The sequence below is a fragment of the Accipiter gentilis genome, chromosome 16, assembly GCF_929443795.1.
Source record: "Accipiter gentilis chromosome 16, bAccGen1.1, whole genome shotgun sequence".
NCBI classification, from domain to species: domain Eukaryota; kingdom Metazoa; phylum Chordata; class Aves; order Accipitriformes; family Accipitridae; genus Astur; species Astur gentilis.
In genome coordinates this window covers 2,487,970-2,514,578 of record NC_064895.1, presented here as the reverse complement: position 1 = coordinate 2,514,578, position 26,609 = coordinate 2,487,970, and the positions used below count along the sequence as shown (strand labels likewise).

The 26,609-nt window shown below is 49.4% G+C and overlaps 2 protein-coding genes across 4 annotated transcripts in view; both read right to left on the bottom strand.

Annotated features, from left to right (window-relative positions):
• LOC126046736 (keratin, type II cytoskeletal cochleal-like) overlaps nucleotides 1-24,395 on the bottom strand; it is a 63,695-nt gene extending 39,300 nt beyond the window's left edge. The window contains exons 1-4 of one of the 3 annotated variants that reach the window (XM_049819528.1): nucleotides 24,323-24,395; nucleotides 20,131-20,266; nucleotides 19,090-19,245; nucleotides 18,599-18,686 (exon numbers count right to left, since the gene is read on the bottom strand). The gene's annotated coding sequence lies outside the window, so the exon portion shown is untranslated. The remainder of the gene's footprint in view (nucleotides 1-18,598; nucleotides 18,687-19,089; nucleotides 19,246-20,130; nucleotides 20,267-24,322) is intronic. The other 2 variants (XM_049819527.1, XM_049819525.1) reach the window with 2 other exon arrangements.
• BCDIN3D (BCDIN3 domain containing RNA methyltransferase) lies at nucleotides 20,686-24,528 on the bottom strand. Its single transcript, XM_049819570.1, has 2 exons — nucleotides 24,323-24,528; nucleotides 20,686-22,116 (listed from the first exon to the last, which is right to left on the bottom strand). Exons 1-2 carry the CDS (start codon nucleotides 24,512-24,514, stop codon nucleotides 21,502-21,504), a joined length of 807 nt encoding a protein of 268 aa, XP_049675527.1. The 5' UTR covers nucleotides 24,515-24,528; the 3' UTR covers nucleotides 20,686-21,501.
• Between the last annotated feature and the right edge of the window lie 2,081 nt (nucleotides 24,529-26,609).

The following is a 26,609-nucleotide window of genomic DNA, read 5'->3' as shown; positions in this document are numbered from 1 at the left end:
GGCAACTTGGCAGGAGGGGAAAGTATTATTACACAAGCTTTTAACACAGCAGCCAGAAGCCATCAGCCCAGCCATATTACCAGTATTACAAAATCATTCTCTCTGCTCTGTCCCTGCTCTATGCATGTCTGTAAGAGGTGTTCACTGATGTGGCTTTCAGAAGAAGGCAGCATCGAGCTTTCCAAACTGAACTGATGGGGAGATGCAGGTAAGCAATCTGAGCCAGATGGATTTGCAACATCTGGATTTGCATATCTGGTGACAAACATGCTGGCTGTACCAAGAAGGGGATCCTTGGGCACTTCAGAGCATTTAACTGATTGTACTGCCTTTTGGGTGGCCCCTCATTCCTTCCCATGCCACCAAAGCTAAAATTCCTCAAAACTTGTATTTTCATAAGCCACCTCTCTCTAACAGAGAGCATCTCTGCCTGTCTCACCTAAAGGCATTCCAGACTCCACACACTGTGGTGCTAGGTCCTAAAAATGGGATACAACAAGCAGGACTTGTCTTTGTATTTATTGAACTTACCTAGCAGCTTTTACCTTACCTAGCTGACACCACCCAATGCACACCAGTCATGTTGCACCAAAGCTACTAGAGCCAACTCTGTAGATGCCACATCCCCCTGTGAGCAAGGTAGGGGGGGGAGATGTTCTGGCCTCAACACAGACATTTCTGTGGCCCTCTTGCACAACCTAACATAGGCAGTGCCCTGCAGTATCTTCCTTTATAAGGCCAGGCTCTGGCCTCACCCGTTGCCAAGCAGCCCCACTTGAGTTCCCAGATCTTGAGTTCCCAGGAGGAGTTGTTAATAGTCTCTTGGCATAGTTCTGTTGAGTGCATCACAGTATTTCCACACTTCTGTAGGATAGACAACTACTGTAGTGTCCATGTAACTGAACACCGGCTCTCCAGGGTTATGGCTGTTATAATAAAGTATTGTGTGTCACACAGAACGCATCATGCTGTTGGTTTTCTCCAAGTTTCTTACCATGTCCCACCTGAAACAGCAATTCCTTCCCCAGATGCCAGCAGGTCTCAGCTGAGGGCTCTGGCTAAATTGTGGCAGCCAAATGAAGCTGAAATTGCTTCCCAGGTAATTTGTTCAGTCCACATCCCCAGGAAGAAGTACACAGGGCTGGAGGGGCAGATGCAGAGCCAGCAGCCAAGGCTTTGGGGAGCTCACCTCTGTTCTGCCACCAGGCTCCCACCTGGCTTTGAATCACAGAGCAGCTCAAGCATGTCTCAGGAGATGAAGAGTTATTGCACAGGCCACTACACTCTCACCACTGTACTTATCTACACAAAGCTTCCCCTTGCTAAACTCCCCCTGTACCTCTGCAAAGGTGAACTTCTGTACACCTGGGACCCAAATCTGTCCTGGGGAACCACAGTTCCATGCAGCACCTCATTTCAGAGGTGCCCTTCCAGAGCACAGGGGTTTTCTTGGTGCTCCTTGCTCAAAAACACCCTCCTCTAAGGGACTTCCATGGGAGATCCAAAACAGACAAGGCCCCCAGAGGTGCCAGGGGACTGGAGATGGGGAGCATCTCTGCCCACCTGAGAGAAACACTGCACTTTCAATGTCACCTCAAAGGGTACAGGGGCAGAGGAGGCGAGGACAGTCCAGGCCAGCTGAAAGAGCCCACAGCAGTTAAATCTGGTGTCTCAAACCAGCAGGGATGGGAAAAGGGGGAGCTATGAGTTAGCTCCCAGTCATACAAGCTGTTCCTAGCTCAGAAGGAGACAGCACTTTTGTGGAGAGCTTCCCCTGGAGGCAGGACCCAGCTGAGCCCTTCAACAAAAGCCCTTCCAGCTGGAAGAACAATGCTGGGTTTGTGCAAGGCTGCACGACACCAAAGGTGCATGAGGCCCAGAAGATGAATGACTGCTCTGAATAGCCTGGCATCCTTGGCGGGGACGGAGGGCTGAGGCTCTGTAAGCAAGGGGGGAAGGAGAAACACAGAGCTAGTGTTGCCCTGAATTAAACCTGAATGGAAAGGGAGGGTTTGGGAGCCCTGGAAATTCAACTGGGGGGAACTGGAGAAGATGCGTGCTTGTGGCCAGGCTGGAATGGGCAGGGGCTCAACAGCAGCCCAGTCCTGCAAGAGGAGATTCTAGCTGTTTTCCCTCCCTGCCATATAGGTTTTGGGTTGGTTTTTTTTTAGCTGGTTCTGAGCCTTCACCACCCAGGGGACTGGGAGAGAGCCCTGAGGCCAGAGCAGGGCACTAGGAAGCTGGACTCCTGGGTTCAGTTCACTGTTCTAAGACCCAGGAGAGAAGGACCCAACTCGCTACTTCACTGTCTCAGTCACTTCACTGCTCTGTGCCTCAGTTTCCCCACTGACAACTGGAAAGTGTATATCAAGCCACATCATACCAGAGCAATTATTTTATGCAGCAGAATAATTCCGACACTCCATTGATGGGAGCTGAGTTACGCCTGAGATAGTCACATTGCTTTAGGACACCCATATCTGCCCATGCACCCATCCTTCCCCCTCCACCATACTACCCCTTAAGCACTGACTTCATTTGAAGGACCAGCCCCTTCCTTGGGGCTAATTTCTGTAGCTATTCTTACACCAGAGACACAGCCAGTCCTAAACCCAGCTGTTAAATTCACTGGGGAAGTTCTGTATCTTTTGGATTTGTCCAGTGAAGGGCAGCACACCCCTTGCCCCCTTAAGAAATACCAGGCAGTGCCATCAACTCAGGTTCTCAGAATGCCCTTTGGGGAGCTGTGGGACAGTCCTACATGGGCAAGGATGCCAAGCCAGCAGTAATCAACAGAGCTGCCAACAGATTTAGCTGCTGCTAAGGCGGTCAGTGGAATAAAGGCAAGCTCATCCACGTTATCTGGTGAGCTACATCTGTGCAATCCAAAGCACAGCCACCTCCAGGTAAAGCTGTATCAGTTTCAGCTGCAAGAGGCTTCCCAAAGATGATCTCAAACCCCATCTGGAGCCAAAGATTGGCACATCTGCCCAAGCGTGGGGAAAGGAGACATCAGATGTCCAGGACGTGGCCCAGTTGTGAGACAAAGCCCAGGGGCAAAACTCAGGGACAGATAAATCCATGTGCTGAAAACAGGGGGCAGAGCTGATTTTGGTGGGGCAGACTCTGGCAGGGAAGATCACCAGGGAAATATTCACATCTGCACAACAGCAACTGGGCTGGAGTCCAGAAGACAAGCCAGAGCAGACACAGGGAAGCAGCAGGGCTCCTCTGCTGTCTTCCAAGCAGGGAGAGTCTGAGCCCCAGACCACATCTAAGGGCACCACATACCTGGGCTGCTGCCTCCCGGGGTGGAGAGCACCCAAGTGTGAGCTCCAGGCTCCCTCTCCTGGGCAGGTGACACCATTGCAAATGCCTCCAAAGAGGAGTCTCAGTGGCCTCTGCAAGCCCTGGATCCCATAAGCTGCCACATCCCAAACAACCCCCCTCCTTCCTTCCAGCAAGCCCAGCCTCCCAGGAGAACGGGAAAACAGCTCCCAGGCACCAAGAAAGAGAACACCAAAGCATGGTCAAGATCTTTCCCTGGATGCTTCAAGAGAGTAGAACAGTGACTACAAAGGTAGACTGAGACACAGAGGTTTGCCTGATCCTAAAGCGTGTTCCTCACCCACCAAAAACTCACATCCTGGTGGAAATCATGCCTGTAACCCCGCCTGGCTGGCCCAGATTCATTTCACCGCACACCGAGATCTCATTCCTTCGTAGCCCACACACTTTCGAATCAGTCTAGGGATCTGCTTGGGGGAAGGAAAATCAGGTCCCAGCAGCGTTACCAAGAGTGAGAAACACCGCCCTCGATCAGATCCCACCAGTCCAGGGAATGGACCTATTACATTCCCCTCCTTGGTGTCTGGCTTTGGTGAGTAACTTTGAAAGCTCTGGCAGGGGCCTGTGCTGCCAGCCCCATTCTGAAAAAAGGCCATGGACCCTTTCTAACCTGCAGACACACACCACTTTTTTTGTCCTTTTAGGGCTAAATCCTGCAAGAAAACACTAAAAATAACTTTATAGAAGAGACAAGCCACATTTTCCTTTGGAAACTCATGCTTTCGGCCCATCTGCTCCCCATGAAACAGCTACCCAGCTGCACGTGGGAGCACTTCTGGTTCTTCTCCCACCTCTCTTTTCCCGCCAGATGTAGGGATGCTCCTTTGGGCAGAAGCCCACCAGGCTCCCATTAAAACAGGCCACGGAACTGGTCTCAGTGCAGACAGCCTAGCTTCTAGTACTCCCCAGGGCACTGAGCAGCCAGGCTCACGGAGACAAGTAAATTTAGACTGGGAAAATCTGCCTCAAGCTGAGTTCATGCTCATGAGTTCATCTCTCCACATGTTCCATGTTGTTAAATGTGTAGGAAGTGAGATGGAAATGTGTTCCTGGGGTGGAGAAAGGATGGCCTAGAGCTCTAGAGACTTTCCACTACACTAGTCCCACTGAATACAATTGCACTTGTCCAAAAATACCCCCAAGCCCCCTCCAATTTCCAACTCAGTTTAATCTGCCAAGTTCCACTTCACCCCCAGCTGCTCCCCCCTGGTTCCAGCTTATGTCTGGAGCAACTCCAAGAGACAGGGCACAAGACAGGAGGAGAAAGACAGATCCTCCAGGCTCATCTCCCAGGCCTGCTGCCTGGTACCGCAGTTTCCAGGGATCGAAGCAGATCGAAGCAGCTCACCCCAAGAAATCAGCCATTGGGAAAAGGAACTTGCCCAGTCTTGGGCAGAGAAAAGAGCTTAATTTCCTTTCCCTGCATGATCTTGGACAAAACCATGCCTCGGTTTCTCCTGTTTGTTTTTGCCTGAAGCCTAAGATGGGATCAAGTTGAGGGGGGTATAATTTAGTTTTCTTAACCAGATGCTCCAGCCCAGGACAGAGAGCAGGGAGTTTAGCAAGCACGAAAGGGGCTTAACCATCAGGCAGGCAGTGATTTGTACTGTCCCTGCTGCCTACCTGAGCTTGAAGAGGTCTCCAGCCCCACCAAGGGCACCCTTGGCTGCCCACCCATCATCTCCCTGGCTCTTGGGGAACACAAAACCAGCCACACTCGCTGGGGGAGGAACCAGCCTCTTTGCAAGCCCCAGAAATCAGCCACACTGGCTGCAAAGCCAACGCTGTAATTGACTCCAGGGCACCAGAAGGGAGGGGAGGGCAGGGAAGGGTGGAGGAAAACATGCCCGACCCCATCAGCCCATCCACACCTCTCCACACATCCCTTCAGAAGGAGGAGGAGGAGCAGCCGGCACTGGTTTTTTGACCATATAAGGCTGGGTTTTTCTCTCCGTGGCCAATCCGGGGAGGAATGTGAACACCTGAGCTTTGCCTGGTTTGCCAAGGCCCACCCTCCCTTGCCCACACCCTGCCTCCTCAGCCAGGTGTGCAGAGCTCTACCTGCAGCAGGGGAGGGGAGGCCACCTCCGCACAGCCCACTCCACACTTGGCACGGAACAGGGGGTGATTCTGCACTGCGTGAATTTGTCACTGGGGACGGCGGGCCAGTCGGGGCTTTCCTCTCCTGCGGCCCTTTGGACTCTCCAGGGTGGCCAAGCTGAGCTCAGGTTGTCTGCTGCAAGGCTGGGTTGCCCCTTTCAACTCTTTCCAGTTATTCACCATCCCAGACACGTGAAACACCTCTTCTTCTGTCCTGCAGCCATCCCTGTTGCTTAGTTTCCATCTCCACCTGTGCCTGGCTGGCTGAGGGCAGCCCTGGGGTCCCTACCTCCCAGACAGTGCCTGGGAGACAGGAGTCTGCACAGACCTGCTAAGGGAGCTTCACCTTTGAGATGTCCTCAGCCTGGCTTTGGTTCAGGGGAACTGGATCACAGGGAGACCCCACGCATTGCCCTGTCACAGCTGGGACTCCCAGCAGTACCAAAACTGGCAGCCTTCTAGCCCAGTGGCTCCCGGTCCTTGTACCACATATCTCACTGCCTCAGCCCAAGGTGAGAGGAGGAATGAAGGACAAGGTTGGCCCATCACTTGGTGCCCCCAGACTAGTGCGTGTGTGGGGGAATTAATAAAAAAATAGACCCAAGCTGCTACCAGCCGGGGGGACATAGGAGAGACGCTGAGCTGCCAGACCAGCCAGCTCCACAGTCCTGTGTCCAGGCCTCACTGCCTGCCTCTGCCACAGCAATACACATGCCAACTCTGCCATGACTCCGCATGCCAGCGCCCTGACCAAACGAGCCCAAGAATGTCAGAGAAACCACCGTTCCCTTGTTGTGCTGCCAAGATTCGGTACCCGCCTTCCAACGATCCTGGTAAGAGCGGGACAGATGCCAGGAGAGTTGTGTCAGCTCACTGCCCTTGGGCTTATGGGGTGGGGGTGCCAACACATCCTCCGCCTCCGCCTCCAGGCACGCCAGGGACTCGCACACGCAGTGAGGTAGCAGCAGCTGCTGCTTCAACACACTCCCCACCCAGCCCAAATTCCTGCGTATCCACAAGGCCGTCACAGGCCTGGAGGAAGCCTCACCTGAAATAAAATGGCAATAAAGTTGGCCATTTGATGTTTGCCCATGTTTGATCCTGCACAGCCCCTCCAGGAGGGCAGAGTCCCAGCGTGGGGGCCAAAAGGGTGGGGAGCAGTGCGCGTGGGAGGGCAACGTTTCATTCCCTGGAAGGCATGAGTCAAACCAGCATTTTCCAGCACCTCTTGACCAGCTCTCCCCTCTATGTACACACCATTTATGCTACACAGCAACATCATCCCATGGCAGTGATGGTCAAGAAGGTCTTCCAGTGCAAAAAGCAAAGGGGCACTGCGAAAAGCAGTAGCTCTGCCCACAGATGAGGACGTGAACAAGACTGTCCCTGCCTGGCAGGAGGGGACTGTGGATTGAGGCCCATGCTAACCTCCATCAGGTCTCAGCAGAGATGGGGACATTCCTCTTTCCAGCAGAGAAAGTTCACGGGGGCTTGGGAAGTCCAGATGATAGATGTGTGTGAGGTGGTGTCCGTTTTGCTGGACAAACAAAGGAAAACAGAAAGCAGTTCAGGCCAAATTACTACTAGTGATCAGGACTGAGACTTTGCAGCTCCTGTCAGGGTCTGTCTGTACCAGCTTTCACATGATCCAGGCTCCGTATGGTCCAGAGACCATTTACTACCTCACACCCATCATCTTTGCTCTGCATAGATGCTAGCTGAGTCTGAGACGGCTTTCAGCTGTGGAGCCTGACAGTACATCATGGCATGGACTGCAAATCTTCACTGGTGGCTTAACCTTGCTAGCAGGCACTGCTTGCACAGAAGACCTGCTCCCTTAGGCCTTTGTAGACATTAGGAACCAGAGCTTGTAACTGTGGTTCAGAGTTTGTTGTCTACTTGAGAGGTCATGCCGAAGCCTCGGCTACTGCACCCTCTCTGCTAGCTTTAAGCATGGCTACTTAAACAACATGTATCCCTCAACATCCTCACCAGGAACAACCAAGCGCTCGTGGTGTATTTGAGGACGTGGAAGAAGCCCAACACACGGCGCAAGTCCACCTTCAGGAAATGGAGATGTTCGGGCCCAGACCACCCAGCTGTGCTTCCTCCCAGCCTGACAGATCTCTCCAATACACAAATACACCAGGCAGCCTCCAAAGCTGAGTCGAGACCCATGGAGAGGCCTGGGTGAGCTGGGGCAGTGCCCAGCATGTAGGGCAGGGCTACAGAAAATATTTGAGATTGCAGGTTGAACGAAATGAGTCATTCACAAGGATGGGCAGTCCAGCTGCCGGAGCTGCTCAACTCTCCACCCCTACTAGCATAGTACCCTGGGAAGTTGCTAACCGTGGGAACTGGGATATCACAGCAGGCCAAGCAAGTAGAAAAACATGGCAGTTGCTGAGAGGAGATTAAAACTGTCCATCTCTGCAAAGCAATGACTTAGCGAGAGAAGCAAAACCCCAGAGCTCAGCAGGTCTAGGTGCTTGAGATTGGCTGCTCAGCCTGGCAGGATCCCCGTGGCAATCAGCCAGGTATTCATAACATAATGGGAACAGTGCTCACCCATTCCTGCCAGGGCCTGTGTGTGTTTGCGAGATTTCATAGACACACCCTTCAATTCAAGGGTTTGGAAAAAAAGCTCAGCACCTGAGGAGGAGGGGGAGAAAGAAAAAGAGAAGGAACCACTTCAGAGCTGAGGAATCCCAGCCGTGACTCACTGCGGGATGGGCAGCAGGGGCTCTGACGCAGGAAGCAAACAGGGCTGGGAATGCTGGGGAGAGGGTCAGGGCAGGCTGTGTGTAGCCCTGCAAGGGGATCCTGCAGGGCAAGGCAGGCCCCTCTGCGCAAAGGAGTCCTCCCCTAGACTCACCCAGCACCCAGCCTCCTCTTGCAAGAGGGGCTGCTGCCATTGGGGGCCAACTTTTACTCAGGGAAACGGGCCTTGCTGTATTTTAGCATTAGCAAACCTGGCCTGCACATTTCCCAGCTTCCCAACGGCCATGTGCCCAGCTTTACCCACCTATATGGCACTCACATCAACTCCAGGAGTCCCAAACCCTCCTTTGTCTCCAATGTTTCTCACACTGCTCATATTCCTGTGCAACACCAAGACCTTCCCTGGCTGGCAATCTCTGCTACCCAACAACCGTTGGCCCCTGTGAGCTGCCTCAACACACACAGAGGAAAAAAGTTCACTCTTAAAAAAGGCCATATAAAACATCTGGGGCTTGATTTCCAACTCTTCCAGAGACTTATCATGTACCCAAAGTGATCTGTCAGCTCCTTTGTGCAGGATAAGTGCAGTAGGGCTAAAAGACACCACTACCAACATAAGAATGACAATTTGGAGCCCTTTGTATAGTTTGCAGGAGTTAGAAATACAAGACAAGGAGTAAGATAATACCAATTCAGATCCATAGCTGCAGATCCACTCTAGATTTACACCTGCCTGTCCCACTGGCCTCGACAAGGTGTAAATCCAGCACTCCCTTATCACTTCACCCCATAGAAGCCTGTGTAACTTCAATGAAGTCAGTGATGCTGCACCACTTTATCCTGCCCATACAAGCTCTCCCAGTGGGTGACACTGTTTTAAGTCCCAGTTCCTGAAGTCAGGGGAACATGGAAGAACAGTTGCTCTCCTAGTTCAAATCAAAGCTCTAGCCAACAACAGAAAACACTTAAAAACTGCGACTCCAAAACACTTGCAAACTAGACAAGGGGGAACAACTCCAAACATCTTTTTCTTTTAAAGCAGTGGACCACAAGGCACTAAAAAAAGTCCTGAAGTTCATTTAGCCTTGGATTTGCCCAGGGGGACACCTGAAACTTAGCACCATGCAACACGTTTACCCCTCTTAAGAGCCAGACTCGAGCTAGCATCAGAGAAGCCCTTTGCTCCCATAAACAGACTGCTGTTCAGTCTCCATGTCAGTGCTTTCGCCAACCTAGTTTTGAGTGCACCAAGGTGGTGTGGAGTCTCTGGATGAAGCAGAAGGACTCCATCCACACACGCTTTGCTGACAGCTTCCCGGACAGCCATCTCATACTCATGGCAACAAACACCTATGGGACAAGTTCTGACCTGAGCGCTGCATTCAGTTCTCCCTGGAGGATTCACCCATGTACATACCTGGAGTGTGCTCTGCAGATTATACAACACATGTTATCTAGGGCAACAATGACAAGTGGATCCAGAGAAAAGCCCCTGACTTTGCAAGGTCCTGGGGGATCTCAGTTGGACCAAGGTAGAGGATTCAGTGGTTGGCAGGATTGAATTTCAATACAAAATGCCTGACTGTAACCCAGAAACATTAATTTCCACCTTGCTGGAAGCTTCTCAGTCCTTGATGAGACCTTAAGTAGAGTAAGAAGCAACCCTAGCTCCCATCTTTGAATTTATAAGCCAGCCCTTGACCGCACCAATGTTCCAGCCCTCTGCACTGGTTAAAAACCTGGCTCACAACTGGGAATTGTCTCTTGGCTGCACCTCTGCTCACCACTTGGTTCTGGGAAGTGTCAGCATTTCAAACTCTCCTTCCTAAAGCGGGCTGATCTATTCCAATCCTATTGCCACCCCGACCAGGAAAGACCCCCAATTCTTCACTCAAGCAAAGAAAACAACCCACAGCAGCCTGGCTGAGCTTGTAAATCCAGGTCCTCCAGCTGCACAAGGAAGAGGCAGCGTCAGCATAGAAAGACTTACATTGCTCCTGAGCCTCCTAAAACCCTGCTATCACCATAGCTCCAATTCCAAGATTAACCCTGGGTTTCTACCTGAAGCAGGTACTTGACAGCTCTAAGAGGACAGAGCTGTTGGGACCAGCCTGCAACTGTATTGAGGATGTTGCTATCCATAAGCAGCAGAACTGGCAAATTAAGACTAACTTCAGCCTGACTGCTCTCAATGCCATGCTATCACCTTGTTCCTGATTTATGCTGCTGTTAACAAGCACTGGCATCTGCCCCTTCTCTGCCAGCTTAAACCTAAGTGGAATAAGCAAAATTTTAGTGAACATTGGCTACAGCAGTATAGTGGGACTAGACTCCCTGTGGATTTTATGGGAGCTGGACTGGGCCCCTTTGAGTGTTACTTTTGTGCCAGTTTTTCTGCAATTTACTGAGAAACTTTTTGCAAAGTATCCCAGCCATGCAAAGAATGGGGTGGGGATGTTTTGACATGGAGTCTTGGATCACTTACAGATCCCACCCAGGTCCCTCCATGCTCACCTTCTAACGCTCTCTATGTGCTCTTGTTTCTCAATAACATCAAGCAGAGAGCAATTCAGATAGCGTAATTTAAGAGAAAACAGACTGCAGGGAGCAGACACTGCAAAGACCAGAGTGAATATGCACAGCTATCAGGCCCAGGCACAATCTGTGGATGTGAATACAGCATCCGAGGCTACACCTGCATATGTTTGTGTGTGCACAAACATCTACATGCACAGATGCGTGCGGAAGCATCTCTGAACCCCACTGCTTATCTGCACGGGCTGTGAAACTCAACTTTAAGCAATGCCACCACTTAACTGGAAATCTGAGGAGAGACTTGGCCTGGCAGCAAGAAAAAAAGAGGAATGCTTGGGGCAGGTCCTGCCTGTTGGTTGGAGATGAAGGAAGGGCAGAAAGGCCCCTAATTAGCCCAAAGTGAATTTCCTTTGGCAGCATCAAGTGCCCTTTGCACCTCTAGCTGCTAAGCAGAAGGGACAAAAAACATTCTCCCTCACCAAAAAAACACTAAGAGATACAGAATTTGTGCTGCCTAACGAGATGTATTTAGCATTAGATTCCCGATAGGTTAAGCTAATCCTGTGTACATCACTAACTTTACTAAAACAGATCCTCATCTTAGTGCGGTAGCTCAGCTCCAACTCACTTCACCCCCTCCCCTTATTTTCTTTGCTTCACATTTGCTCCAGGTGAGGTTAGAACCAAAGCTGACAACACTCCCTTATTCTTCAGTTAAATCCTAACCTGTAAGAAAAAATTCAAATCCTTTCTACATTTTCACAACAAACAGATGCTTCTTGCGAAACAGAACAGACACATCTAACGCACATGTACGTGACTGTCCCTGTTCTCAGTGTTTATCATCTAAAAAGCCTTGCAGAATCACATTTGTTTAGTCTGCAGCAAGATCAGAATCCAGTTTTGGATGTGGATCTACATTTCACAACTGGCCTTTATTCCTCTAATGCACTATTCCAGCCTTTCCACCTGAATGCAAAAACCTGCAAAATTCAGCGGGTCTTCAGATCCAGAGCTCACCTGTTGAGCCATGAACTTCACATTGATAGAACCCCTGGTGAAGGTGTCTGAAGCAGCCCTACAAAGCAGCGCTCCCTTCAGTTCTCAGACAGTGGTGAGAGCTTTCCTGAATTCAGAGGAATGTATTAGTCTTAGTAACAGTGCCCAATTACAGTCCATGAACCATGCCAGGGAAGGACAGAAAGGCCAGGAGTGACTCTGGTACTCCTAAAAGGGCAACAACAAATTCAGCTAGGTGTGCTGGGGTAGAAGTAACCTCCCGGCACACACATTCACGTCCCCCACTCCATGCAAATACTGCTCTGAAGTAAGGAGAGTGATGGGGGCAGGCAGACGGCCCTTGGGCTGGGGAACCTCAGGAAACACAGCCAGCTCAGGCTTCTTTTTCCACCTCACTGGGAAAGGAGAATTCAGAGGCTGGGCCACCCAGCCCCAGAGGGCTTTGTCAGCATTGTTTGCAGCAGGGAGCAGGCTGTCGGCCCCGCCTGGCGCTTCCCTTTGTGCATTTGCTGAGCTCTGATCTTACAGCGTCCATTGCCGTGGGGAGGGAACTGCTTGCAACCAGGGCAGACGGCTCCAACCTACTTTCGCTGGGTTTTGCGCAGAAGGCAAATCTTGGAGGCTTCAAAGCTTCCACATCAGCAAATTGTCTGACAAGCGCCTTCCTTGACGTCTTGTCAAAGAAATGCCAATGTAAGGGAGGTTGGGGGGTGTGGTGGTGTTCTCTCGTATGTGAAGGTGCCCAACTTCTGCATTATATCCAGGAACAGCTCAACTACCGCCCCTTTCCTTTCCCCCAGCCCCTCAGGCCGAGACCAACCTGCTCTTTGACATCTTCACTGCCCCCCAGTTCCTGTTTTGCCATCGTGCAACCACAGTGCAGGTGCCTCTGCCTCACAGCAGATGCACATGCAAAGCAGTTCCTGTGATGGAGGGAAAATAGGCCATTCTCCCATCTTATCATAACCAAATTTGTGTTTCTGTTGCATGATATCCATAGACATATCAGAGAGAGAGGAACCAGGGTGAGCCGCTCTCCATGACCTCCCTTTAAGAGATCCAATGGCCTCTTTGCAATTCTCTGCTTTTTAAGAGTCAAAATCTTTAAGACTACCCTTAGATGATATTACACAATGTGCTGCAAAAGCAACTGGTAGACTCAGTGGGCCCACCTGCCCTGGACCCTGAAATCAAAACAGGGAGTTGAAAGGAACCAGGTTCTGCATCAATCAGTTTCTCCACTGATGACAACTGTGACTGTCATCAAATGTACTTCTACAGGGTACATTAGGACCTCTGGAAAGCTCCACGTACCTTCTCAGTACGTGCCTCCTCTCCTCCCTGTCTCTACATATACACCTGCACATACACAACATTATCAGTTTTACTAGTGGCTTTATGAGCATTTACACACTCAATAAAGCATTCTTTTGCCTTGCAGTTGTGCCAGCTCTTTGTAAATCTTTAATACTCTTCCTTTTGAACCTGGACAAGAATGAGGCCACCTCTACCAACACTGTTCGCTGTAGTTTATAGCTTACAACTCCTTAAAAAGACTTTCTTTCCTCACTCCTAAACCTCTACCCTTCTGAGTCATGCTCTGCACAGCGCCTGAAGTCAGCACTTCACACAAACCAGCTGAAGCTGGTCTTCGGAAAAAACGCAGACACATACATACAAAGCAGGGAACAGCTACCAGCCAGGACCTGCAGCCTTGGCAAAGAGCAGAGCGAACTTGCTGGTGACGGCACCAGCTAGAAACGCAGATCAAGAGAGAACACGGAGAAGCAGAGCAGCTCTCCGCTCTCCACCTCCCCTGAAGGCAAAGATCAGTGCTTGGGACACTAACTACTCACCTGGGAAACTTGCACCAGGGGAAAGAAAGGCCTAGCACAGGCCTGGTTTTCCCTTTGCATTACTCTATTCCTCAACCTACAGCTCAGGTAAATACATCCTTTGGCCTTGGGAATCCCCCCCAAATCAGATTTACGCTGATGTTATTCAAGGTCAGATGAGATTCCTACTTTCAGTATCAATAGTACAATCCTCAGGACAAAAAGAGCTCAAAATTACAAAAGCCAGGAGGTACCCCAGGAATACCTAAATTTGATTCCCACGTCTCATCCAGATTTACTCTCCTTTTCTTCCTCCCTCCTCTCCAAAGCAGTTACAAGGCTTACCACTCCTATGAGGTCCCTGTTCCCTTTCACTGAGCCATAGCCTTTCAGACAGTATCTTTTCCACTCAAGGCTGAATACTTAATTACAAATTCCCATGCTCTCAGGTTCAACACCTCTACTCTCTCACAGCTTTTCTATGAAGGCAATGCTTGCCCTGAGCACTGTACAAGATGTCACAGAAGAAGCCACACTGTTTTGCAAAGTCCCACAGGCTGGTTGAGGCAAGGTAGAAAAGGTGCTTTCACAGGTCACCGTGGCTGCCCTGATCCAAGGACAAGGTTGTCCACAGAGGTGATCTGCAGTGGGCTCAGAAATGATCCAGGGCAAACCAAAAGCAGTTCTCTTCTGAGGCATTGTCCTGAGTAACAACTGTGGGTATTTTGAGGAAAAGACTAAGCAACACCTGTTTAAGCAATGGTTAAGATGTGGAGTTCGCACTCAACCTGAGTCAGTAAGGAATGCACTGCAGGTCCTGCTCTAGGGGCTGGAGGACAATAAATAATTCTGCATCTGCCCTACCTAGCCACCCCAGACAACAGGAGTCAGCGCTGGTCAGGCTGGGAATGTCCAGAGAATGCAGTGATTACTCCAGAAAACCAGTCCCAGGAGATCCAAGAGCCCTGGATAATAGCCACCACGCACATTCCTGAAAAGCCCTCACAACTCTCAAATGCTGCCCTGCTAATTCACTTGCCTCCATGTACTGGCAGCAACGAGGTCTAACCCCTGACATAATGCAACAGCAGCCCTACAGAGGAGACCTCCTGCCCTGGTACCATTAAGGCACTGCAGCTGCAGGAGATTGATGTTCTCTAGGTAGAGATTGACACCAGACCCCAGACAGGGCAGGTCACATCCAGCTCCCCTACTCGCTTTTACGCTCATGCCGTGTCACCTGCTCTGATGGGACATGACAATGCTGGCTGTATTAGAAGGGTATGTTTAAACCTTCGCTCTTCTGTATGCTTTCGTCACAAAGGGAATTCTTCCCCAACACACAACCAAGGATCTCTTCCCTCACACTAGCCACTTCACAGACGAGCTTTTCACACCACCATCTCACATGCTTAAAACAGTGATCTTCTAGGAGGTAATTGAGATTAAAGGGACACAGAGAAAGAGATGAGCAGTCTCAAGGGCCAGCCAGGAGAGGAGCCGCCCTGCTTACTTCCTTTTGATCTCTGCAGAGAACACCACGGAGCTGCCCTTCTCTTTTGATGTGTCACCCTGCAGCTTGTTCTCTTGCAGGAGGGCAGGCCTGTTGCAGCATGACTGCTCCTGGATTTCAGCTGCTGGGGTAACAAAGCTGCGTTTCAGCAGCTTCTATGCGTTTCACAGACTTCAGAGTCTCTGGGTTGACCCCAGGCGTGGAGGGGAACTGAGAAGGCCAAGGAGAGACATCACCCTCAGACTCAACTCTAACTAAATCCTTGTCACTCACATGGAAGATGCATAAATTACTAGTGCAACAATAAACCAGAATGAATTATTATGGAATCATGAAGAAATCCACACCAGGAAACAGAGCAGAGGATCTGCAGTGCCATGTCTAATCTTTGACCCACCATATACGACTTAGATGAAGAGGGTTTTAATCAATTACAAAGGCACTTATCTAAAGTGTGTTCTGCTATGGAAATATGAGTAAGATCCCTCCTTACCTTCCCTGCTTCACAGCAAGGTCCCCAAACTACAGGGAAGGAGTTTAGAAAGCTCTATTAGTCTGAAAACATTATCACTCAAAATAAAACCTTCTGCTCAGAGTCAAGCTGCTCTGTGAAGGATCCAAGGATGGAGCGGTTTTGTTGCAAGTCAGGATAAAAATCCAGACAGCTGATAATAAGCATTTTATAAGCCTGATCTACAGCTGATTGTACTCACGATTGTCTGGTCATAACAGATCAGGTCTGCATAGCATTTCATATTCACTCAAGAGCTTATCACACCAGATGTCAGGCTATGCTTCCCAGTGAAATAGAGTGCAAGATCACAGGTCCAAGGAAAGGAGCAGCTCACCCAAGTTCTGCAGCCAGCTGGTGACAAGCCTAAGAAAGGAACCCATACTTCCCAATCTAGAATGAAGGTCTTGAGATGTGAGCATTTTCAGTTCTCATAAGAATATTATAAGTATATACCAAACCCAGATCATGACCCCAGCCTTTCCTCTTCCAACTCAACACCCCTTCGGAGTCCAAACCTAGTGGATGACCCAGCTCTAAAATAACAAAGACATTGCCACATAATTAAATCCAAGAAACTCAAGCTTGAGCTGAGAAGAGAACTGGTGGCAAGCCTTCTGCCCATAATGCTCCAAGGAATTTTTGTGCAAAGGCCTGTGGGGAACCAAACCTCCCGCACATGTTAACACAAGTGAATCTAATGAGAAAACTGAGGTGCCTGCAACAAAACCCTGAAGACTAAAAGAGCCCAGTGGCAGGACAAACTTCCCACACAGCACTTATCTATCAACTTCTCCACTAGGTATGGAGAGACTGCATCTAAGCCTTGGAGACTCAAAGAGACCATTTCTCACCTAGGCATCAAATTTAAGTGTACATGGCTAAGCCACATCCATTTCCATAATGAACAGGGCACAAGGAAGCAAGTTGCTAACCTTTTTGATCCCCTCTGACCTCCCCTGATCATTTGCAACAAGGCCACATAGGACCAGCGTTCAGCACATGTCCAGAGTGAACCTCAGACTCGTACGTTGGATTTGCGGTTGGTTTTCCACCAAGCCCCCCCCAACTCTGCCAAAAGGGCTCCGTTTCCTCACACCACCAGCTCACCTAACAAATCAAAAATTTGCAAGAGAACTGGCTTGCACCTGGTAGAGAAAAGCCATCATGTGTTTGGTTTGCGACTGTTCTTTTCTCAGGTTTCCACACTGCCAGAAACAGACGCCCGTATTTCCAAGTGTTGACAACTCTCACTTTTCTCCTTTAATTCATGGGCAGTGAAGTGTCAGGAAGAACAAGAATGAACTTGCCCTCAACTGAGCAAAGGAAATCAAAAAATCTGCAGCTTCTGCTGTACAAGCTTGTAGTGACAAGTTTCTGGATTTCCAGCTAGAGGAAGCTGCTTATGGGAGCAGACTTGTTGCTGCCAACTCTCAGTTCCTCAACTTGATTCCCCCACTCTTGGGCTGGTCACACATTCTGGGGAAAGTTGAATTAAACCATTTTTAAACCATGTCACCATTTAGAAATGCTGATGAACAGTGTCTGCAAGGCTGTCAATATATATATGTGTAAGAAGGGAAGCAGACAGCAGGGAGATAGGTGCTTACAATAGTCATTTGCTCTGGCAGCTGTCAACATTAAACTAATAAAATTGCTGCTGCTGCACCATATTTATGCACTAAGCTTTTCCCCACTGAGTGCATTCCTTGCACTCATCCAACATGAGAATCTAGGAAACAGTGAACTGTCTCCTAGCATAAGCAAAAGTTAAGAAAAATAAAAAAATAATAAAAAAGGGCTTCTCACTGACTCCATCTAAATCTTACTTCCTACAAAGGCTGGAAGCAACTGCAGAATCATCCCGAAGCTGGAACCTCCAAGTTCTCAGCCCCAACTTTGATGCTAGCTTACACATAACTAGATGCTTCACCTCTTCTGCCTAGATTTTTCCATCCAAGGGGGATAGTTAGCTGCAACTTGCTACACACCAGTGGCGTGAAACTTTATTAGTCAGAACACTTTGAAGGTATGGTACCTAATTAATATCTGAAGTGGCTGCAGTGATTATTATGAACAATGGCATAGCTCACAGCTGGTGATACAGCTCAGCTCATCAGTATTCTCAAAAGTGCTGTGCAAACATACAGCCAATACTCCACATCAGAAATCCCCACAGTGGTGGGCGGTTATCATTTCGTGGATGGAAAAAACGAGGCAAGGTCTGATGGAGCCCAGCAACAATCACAAACCACAGAGCATGGGAACTTTACAAGGCACTCACACGGGAATTCCTCGCTTGCTGCCAGGATGGAACAGAGCAGCAGTTTGACAGTCCCATCACAGTGCCCTGCAATATTCTGGGTCTGTTTGGACATGCTTAGCTATACATGCTCTGTGCAGGTGTTGAATTCAGCAGGCTCCTGTAAGCAACCATAGGGCTGGAGCTTTAAGGGTACCAATGAGCAAGCAGGATCTCTTAACTAACCCTCCAATGCACAGGCACACACAAATACCATGCCACATAATGAGCGAGCCAGGGCAGCTATGGGACCTACACATCAGCACAGCCTGATGCCATATGCTCCCAGGTGAGTAGTGGAAGCACAGCCCTCCCTCTACATACGCAGGCAAGTTGCATCTCCCTCGTTTCAGCAGCAGCAACCACCACCAGGTTGGCCCCATCCTTGGATCATGGAGGTGATGAGCAAGCAGTACTTTCAGCACAGAGGTCTCTGCACCTTCCCTTAACCCAGGTACCCTGAACTCTACAAGGGTTACCACCCCCAGGACTCACACAAGCAAGGAGCATCTCCATTTCACCAGCTGTACAATGAACAATTACCAACCAACTTTGCAAAGTGCTCTCAGCAATAGGGAGCGGAAGTGCTGGTTTTAACCCTCATCTTTACTTTCATTCTTTCTTGCCTTCAGGAGACCTGGAAATACATTTTAGCCACATTGCAAAATGCAGAGAGAGTAGAGTATAAAAAAAAATATTCTCCAGAGCCTTACATAAGCACTGCAGTTGAGATCCATAGGCTCTCTTCTGTTGCTGTGTCATGGAGCTGGGTTCCCACCTGCCTCATGTCCTGACAGCTTCCTGGAGAGCAGAAGCAGCAAGGTGAAAAACAAAGGAGAGGGATTTTTTCTCCTGTCTGCTAAAGGACTGACTCCATTTTGAGCTCCTTAGATTTGTGTTGACATTATTTTGAGCTGTATTTGTGGCAATATCCAAAGGATGAGAAACAAAACACACTGCTTTGCCAAAGCCAAACAGCTAATTTTGGAGCTCAGCCATTTCTGAGACAGTGGGACATATTGGTATTAGCGATTTAATAGTACAGACTTGAGAGACAAATAAGAAGTCATCATACTGTTACCTACACACTGGGCCGGTTTGCAGGTCTGTACATGGCCAGCATATAAAGGCTGGAAAAAAAGAAAACAGCCCACAATCTTTCAACAAGCAGCAGCCCAGAAGAATCCCCCAGGCAGATACTGACCTGTCACTCAGTGTATAAGGAACATAAAACAGGGTCTCTTTGAAGGGGAAGGTCATTCTAGATGGGTGCAGGGGACGTCTCCTGTGTGTAACTCTTGGGTTGTCTACCTTCCTAGCAACTCTTCATAAAATTTTTCACAGGCAAATGTGCAAATCCCTGGAGGAAAATGAAAGGCAAGAAACCCTATTCACCCCTTTAAACTTGAGCACTGAAGAGAGAAGTCCAGGTCTATTTTATAAATATTTCAAAGTTCAAAGAAAACAGCAACTAATATTGACACAACCCAACAGAAACATTCCAAGGGGCAAGGCTGTAGGTTGCGCGATACTCCAGTGCCACCAGCCGCACAACTTAGGAAAGAGCAGCTAAGCAGAATGAAACGGGAGGCTGAGCTGCCTAGCAGCATCGGGTGAGCCAACACCTTTCAAGTCCATGGAGCTTACCCATAGATTACAATGAACATCAGATGAGGTGCTTAATTACCTAAGTGATAAATGTTATAAGCTGCAAGAGAGATCAGGCACTTGTGTGAACCCTCAGGAAAATATATGACAAATTGATGCTCCTTTCTCTCCCACAGGGATAGCGAAATCAGCCCAGACTTAAGTCTTCTTTAAGAAAATTAACGACCACCACCACCAGGGAAGGCACATTTGTCTGCAGCTGAGAAGGCAGAGAAGCTCAGTGGGAGTCCTAAACATTTTCTACATAGCAGAACACTGGAAGCTGCATTATGTGAAAAGCCTCAAAGCCTCTCTGTGACCCTACTCAGTCCCTTTAAACACAGGTATGTGCACACATGGTTTTTTCACACGTCCATCCATGGATCCCAGTAGTTTTTCATCCAAAAGGCTGTAGCCAGCCAGCTGGAACACTCACATGCTTCACTCTTTCATCTGAGCTCATTGTGGAAGAAATCAAAGCTTTCTCCCACCACCCCCCCACCCCTCCCCTCCACTGTCACTACATGAGTAAATAACAAGGAAGCCCCAGTAAGAACAAAGTAAAATTCAATCCAAGTTTCTCTCTGCCCCTGCTCACCTGGGCAGAACTGCTAGACAAGAGCACCTCCTGGAGGAGACGTCCTCCTCTTTCCTCTTTCTCTAGGGCTGAGCTCTCGTGACACAACGCTTGCGGCACGTACCTGGGCTTCCCTCTCACTTCGCAGTAGTGGAACCTAGAAATTCGTAAGAGTCATCAGTTCTCTCTTTCTGTGTGTCACAGTCTACCCAAGGTTTTTAATCTCTTTAGACAACACCGTGAGTCCTACTTACTATCAAAGCTAACAAAACCACTATGTATGAACTAAAGGTAGCAGAGATATTAAAATGAGAAAAATTAGTTAAAATAAGACATTGTGCTCAAGTTTTCTTTCTTCCTAGATTTTACTGAAGAGAAAAACAACCCACAACCAGTGAAGGTTGTAATACTTCAACCTTACCCAAGCATAGCTTCAAACTTACCAAACTCTCATCTGAGCCTGTAAATAAAATAAATTATAAACTGCTTAGGTGTTGAAAACAATGTGAACAAAAAGAAAGATTAAAAAACCCAACACAGTATTACAATAAAATTAAGTTATTTTTATTTCAAGGATATTATTACAAAAAGGGCTCACTCTGTTATACACTTAAATGAACACACGCCCTACCACAGAAAGCCCTCACTCCACAGAAAGATCACATCACTGTCAACCTCCAAAGCATACTTCAGGCAAGCCCCATCTGCAAAGGTGCATTGATCACAGCCTGACCAGTATCACAGAATGGTTTGGGTGGGAAGGGACCTTTAAAGGCCATCCAGTCCAACCCCCCTGCCATGAGCAGGAACATCTTCAACTAGATCAGGTTGCTGCAAGCCCCGTCCAGCCTGACCTTCAATGTTTCCAGGGGTGGGGCACCTACCACCTCTCTGGGCTCCCTGTCACCCAGATACCCTCTGCAACAATCCAACTCACTTGTTCATAGCTGGTAAACCAGGCTATGTGTTTTCCAAGAGCATTTTATACAGAAAACATGACAACAAGCAGAATGACGAGTGCATCGCACGGGTCAACAGAAATGTTCCCTTTCCTTGAAAAGCCCCAGGGACAAAAAAGGCATGTTCTCTCTTCTTCCAGGGAATATTCTTGGTACACATAGAAAGCACGTATGTAGCAACTTTGATTTCAAGAGCACTTTCTAGGAACAGCAGTCTCAGAACCCACAAGGTAGGTTAAAACCACCACCACATTTTGCAGATGGAAAAAAAAATAAAATAAAAAAAATAAATCACAGACATTACTTGCCTCAAACTCCCTAGGTCGGTCAAGGTCTGGCCCCAATAGGGATTTACAAATTCCTAGATCTGACCCTGTAAACAGCAAGCAGCTCCTTGCCTGTGAATTCATGAATGTCAGAGGCCATTTGTCAGTCACTGCTCCTGTTCTGAAGACTCCCTGCCCTCATGATTTGAGCCATTTGATTTAAAAAGCAGGAGGCTTCTGTCCCAGCTGGTGCTCCCAAAGCAGCACACCAGCTCCATGGCGCAATCCTTCGTTAAGATCTGGGTTATCCTCTCCGCCATATCCCCATTAATAGCAAGAGATCGGAAGTGATCAAAGTCATTTCTGCCCAGCTTCCGCAGGCGGCGTGCAGCTGCCCTGTAGCACTTCCACGGCTGCGGTTCAATCAGCAGGTACTTGCACAGAGAGGAGAGGAAGGACAGGAACTCCATCAGGCCACTATCCCCATGATTCAGGTGGATCCACATGGTCACAGACATGCAAAAACCGATGTCAAAGGTGGAGCGGCCAAAACGGCCCAGGTAGGAGCGCAGGATTGGCTCCCGGGCACTGGAGTCCATGATGTCCAGGTTGGCAAAGGACATGGAGGCAGGAAAGGGGCTGCACTGCTGAGCCCTCTCAATCAACACTGGATCAATGTCACAGCACAGAAGGTTTAGATCCTTTCCAGCTGCAGGCTGGTCCAGGCAGCCTTTGCTCTCCAGAAGGCCAAGGAGATGCCTGTACAGAGCCACACTTAGCTCCTGCAAAAAGGAAAACAACAGGGGTTCACAGGGCCTGCTCTGCTTCATTAACACATACTAAGCACATAGCCACTCCTAGCAGCAAGGTACGAGCACCAACTCAGAGCTTTCTCTTGAAAAAGTTCAGAACAACCACCTCACCAACAATCTTCCTTTCTGCAGCAAAAAGCATCACAGTAGCCCTGACTACCAGAAAGTCAACCAGAGATTGGAACATTACCCCACACTCGGGGTTTTGCTCCAAAAACGATGGGAAAGATGAGTTTTAGTAACAGGAATCTTGCTGGATTATCCCCATCCAACGTTGGGATGAAGGCTTCACTGGCTTCCCTAAGCGAGTTCCCTACTGACAGAGCTATATATAATGCCTAATTTAGAGTAATAAATTTCTTCTGCTGCTGCTGCTTAAGTAAGACATTCCCTGACCATTAGATTGTAGCATAAGATAGTTAACATGACAACTTTCCTTCAAATTGCCTTTCACAGAGTGCGCCGCTAAGTGGAAAGCGTATTAATCTTTCATTAAACAGATCCGATGAAGTTCCTGAATGCATCGGCTCTGAGCACATAGCCCACACAAGCAGGCAGAGTGTCCTCTAGCGGTGAAGTCTCTGCATCTCAAAAGAACTGGACAGAACATTTTTACCTGACCTGTTTTACAAGTTCACCTGAAATAGGATCTAGAGTTGTCCTTTAAATAATACCTTAGGTAGACTTTCAAACCTTCTGGCTGGGGCTGGGGGAAGAGGAGCCATAGAAACAGCAGTACTCTTGTCCCCAGCCAGAATGCAATTTCATTCTGAATGAAGAATTATTTCTAAGTTAATACATTGATAAAATTGCCATCTGAAAAAAAAAACTGAAAAAAAAATCTTTAAACATAGCTAAATTGAACATTGCACCAGTACACATCAGAGATGCACAGATACTTCTGAATTACAACACAGCAAAGCTGCACACTGAGGAAAAGCCATGAGAAAAAAACAGAACTAGGTAAAGAAAGAGAAGGAACTTTCAAAATAGGAAATTCTATGAGATTCACCAGCTCTGTAACAAGACCTTCAAGAGTATGCAACCAGAACTTTAGTTTCAAGTTCTATCTCGTGGAAAAATGATGCGATATACACAACAAATTATGGCTTCTAGCTTCAGGGTTGTCCAGTTCCCCTGCTCTTATGGCAGTCCTATAGTGGCTCTCCGGTGCTCAGGACATGCAGCAACCCAGGGTGCTGCAGGCTTAGGCCTCAATGGGAAAGAGGACAGAGCCACCACTGCAGCCTCCTAAACCAACTCAACAACACAACCAGCTCCACCCCACCCTGCCTTCACCCCAACCTTCACCCTCCTATCATAGGGGACCTGCAGAGGGGGCTTCCCACACACCGATGATCTCCAGACCCCCACCAGTCTCATGCTGCACCCAAGTCCTGCTTTCCCACTCTACCTTTGACACAGGCTCATCCCTGTCCCTGGCTGCTATCCCTGCCCCATCCAGGCTGTTTCGTTCCTCCCCAGCCGCCCAGGTCAGTGCTCCCCCCAGCCTTCCCCACTGCTCCCCAAGACTCCAGGCTGCTGCCCCCACCCAGTCTTCTCAGTCTGCCCCATTCTTGCCCCCCATCCCATGGAGTGCCTCCCCCAACCTTCCCAGTCTTCCCTCCAACACCCCAGGTCACCGCCTGCCCCAGCCTCCCCGCTCTGCCCCAATGCCCCCAACACTCCACACCAGTGCCTCCCGACTTTTCCAATCCACCTCTCAACACCCCAAGCTCCTGCCTCCCCCAGTCTCCTCCGTTTGCCGCACCACCTCAGGTCACTGCCTTTCCCAGTCTTCCCAGTGTGCCCCACTGCCCCCCTCCCAGGCCCTCGCCCCCCACTCCCTCCCGACCAGTGTCTCATCTGCAATCTTTTCCATATGCTGGATTGTCACCCAGTACCCCAGAAAAGGGCCTCCCCAGTCCACCCCACTGCCCACCAATACCGCAAACCGGTGTCTCCCCCCAGTCTTTCTCACAGCCTCCCTAAACTCCAGATCCGTACCTCTCCTTCATCTTTCTCACAGCCCCCCCAATACTCCAGACCAGCGACTCCCCCCAAATCTTTCCAACCTTCCCCCACAGCCCCGACCACCACCCCCGCGTTTCCCCTCACCCCAAACCTGCTGCCCAGCGGCCTCCCCCTCCCGCTGCCCGCCGAGGCGGCCTCTTACCCCCGAGTTGCACCCCACATCGAGCCCCAGCAGCGGGCGGGCCGCGGCGGGGAACAGGCTCTGCAAGAGCCCGCCAGGCAGGAGGCTGACTCGCCCCTCGGGCGGGTGGAAGCGGGAATAATTAGGGAAGTTGCCGTATGGAGCAGCGCCAGGCTCCAAGGCGGGAGACCCCTCACTCATGGGCGCCGCCATTTTCCCTCTGCACCGGGCGGAAACCGGAGGCGAGCAGAGGCGTTCCGGGAAAGAAAAGTTCCGGGGGGGGGGGTCGCGCATGCGCATAGCGGAGGCGGAGCTGGGCGGGGGGACGGGGGTGAGGGCCAAGGCCACCCTCCTTCTGCCAACACCAGCCTTCCCGGGTCCATCTGAGTGAAAAGAAGAATTCTGAGAGATTTTGTGTAAAAACACCCTGTCTGGGACCCGGCACGACGGCTCCAACCACCCAGGTGTCACCTTTGGCCCGGCCACCTTTGCCCCAGCGTTGCCATGGCGATGCTGCGGCCTAGTGTGAGGATGCAGGCCTTTTGGGGGGGGTTGGGGTCGTCCCCCCCCCAGCCCAGGGCACCTCTGCAGCAGGGCCCTGGAGGAGCCCCCACCCCAGAGGACCAAGCCACGTCCAAAGAGCGGTGTCAAATAAAGCCAGGAATTTTATCTCAGCTTTCGCTCAGTGCCCCTGTCAAAACCCACCTGAATCTGGGCAACCCAACCTCGGCCAGCGCTTTACCTATTCAGAAAAGCTTTTACAAACTTTATGAAAATATTATTTACATATAAAAATAATACATAAATGTTATTTAAATCGCATTTAAACATATGATTGCCCAGGCCCCCATAGGCAGGATGTTTTACAGCAGAAGAAAATGAAAACTCTCAGTTCAGGGAGGAAAAGAGTTAGCATGGGGGAGGTTTTAGAGTCAAGTTGACACAGGGAACCTGGATTTCATTTTATGCTGTTGTTTTTAATCACAGCGTGAAGAGCAGAGGGCGCCAGGAGCTCAGAAATGCAGGTGAATGAATGACTCCTGCCTGAATTGAGGCCCTTCTCGCTTTTTTTTCTTGCCATGGAAGAAGCAGCAGGGATCAGCAGGGATTCCCCCATGCTGTGGCAAGGCCTGTGCAGAGTTGGCATCAAGAGTCCATCCTTCCTCAAAATACCTCAAGCACGGAAGGGAAGAAAGGCAGAAAGACATGCAAAAGTAAATAAATTTTTCCCCCTTCTCCAGGTAGTGGAATTCAGGTTTCTTGAGGTCTCCTCTGACACTCTCTGTCCGTACTTGGGTCCCCCAAATTCCTGTCCTGTTTGCTATAGGCACGGGAAGCAGCATGATCCCTTCCTCTTTCCAGCATCCTTTGCAACCTGATGAATCTGCTGGTGTTCTTCCTTGACCCACATCCCTGCATCCTGTCCCACTTCAATTAAGCCAAATGAATTTTTGCCCTGTTCCTCAAGAGCCAAGTGTTGAAATTTGACTGAATCATCAGCCTTTTATCCCATTTGTGGTAATTACAGGAACAGCTAATGAAGCCTTATATAAATGCTCATGGCCACCTCATTTTTTGCATGGAAATGCTCCACTTCAGTTATTTTTTCCACAGATGCTGTCCCACAACAGAGCATTACCCAGCAAAACACAGGGCAAAATATTTTCTTGCTGCAGAAAATGCAACTGTGGACAGGAAAGCCCACAGTGGCTGTACCACGCTGTTTAGCCACGCTTCTTCGGAAACAAATCTCACACCCGCCTTTTGGGCACAGCTCCTTCCAAAGCACAGAGAACTGTTATAGCAAGATGCTGCAGTTGTGACTTCTGTCCTCCGAGAGCTCCGACAGCCTGGACTGATCAGCCCTTCAGAGCTGATGGAGAGAGATATGAGTTTTCACCTCCCAGTGTAGGCATTAATTTAGGTCAGGTGAATTGCTCTCTGGAGGCATTTCTTTTTCCCATTGACTCTAGAGAAGGCTTAGTACATCAGCTTGCTCTCCAGAGCTACAGAAAGTGCTCTCTGAGCAGGTGCCTTGCTTACATCCACTTGGTTTTTAATCCTGTGGCCACTTAAACCAAGGCTAAGAGAGAACAGGATCCTCACCCATGGAGCCCTTTGGCCCTCAGTTCTCAAATACTTCTCATGCATGATGCCTATGCTGGAGTCATGTGCATTTTATTACTTTGTGTAGGATGTGTTCCTTAGTCATAACCAGAGAAGGGACAGCCTGGTCTCCATTAAAACTTTAGGCCATGCCACATCATGCCTCAATCTTGTCTATGTTTTCTGTTTTAAAGGATTGAAG

What these genes read in the sequence shown, in the direction of transcription:
- BCDIN3D (XM_049819570.1), bottom strand. Translation starts at nt 24,514, where the DNA reads ATGGCGGCGCCCATGAGTGAGGGGTCTCCCGCCTTGGAGCCTGGCGCT. An exon ending in ATGTGGGGTGCAACTCGGGG is followed by an intron (nt 22,117 to 24,322) that starts GTAAGAGGCCGC and finishes TCCTTTTTGCAG; the next exon opens with GAGCTAAGTGTGGCTCTGTA.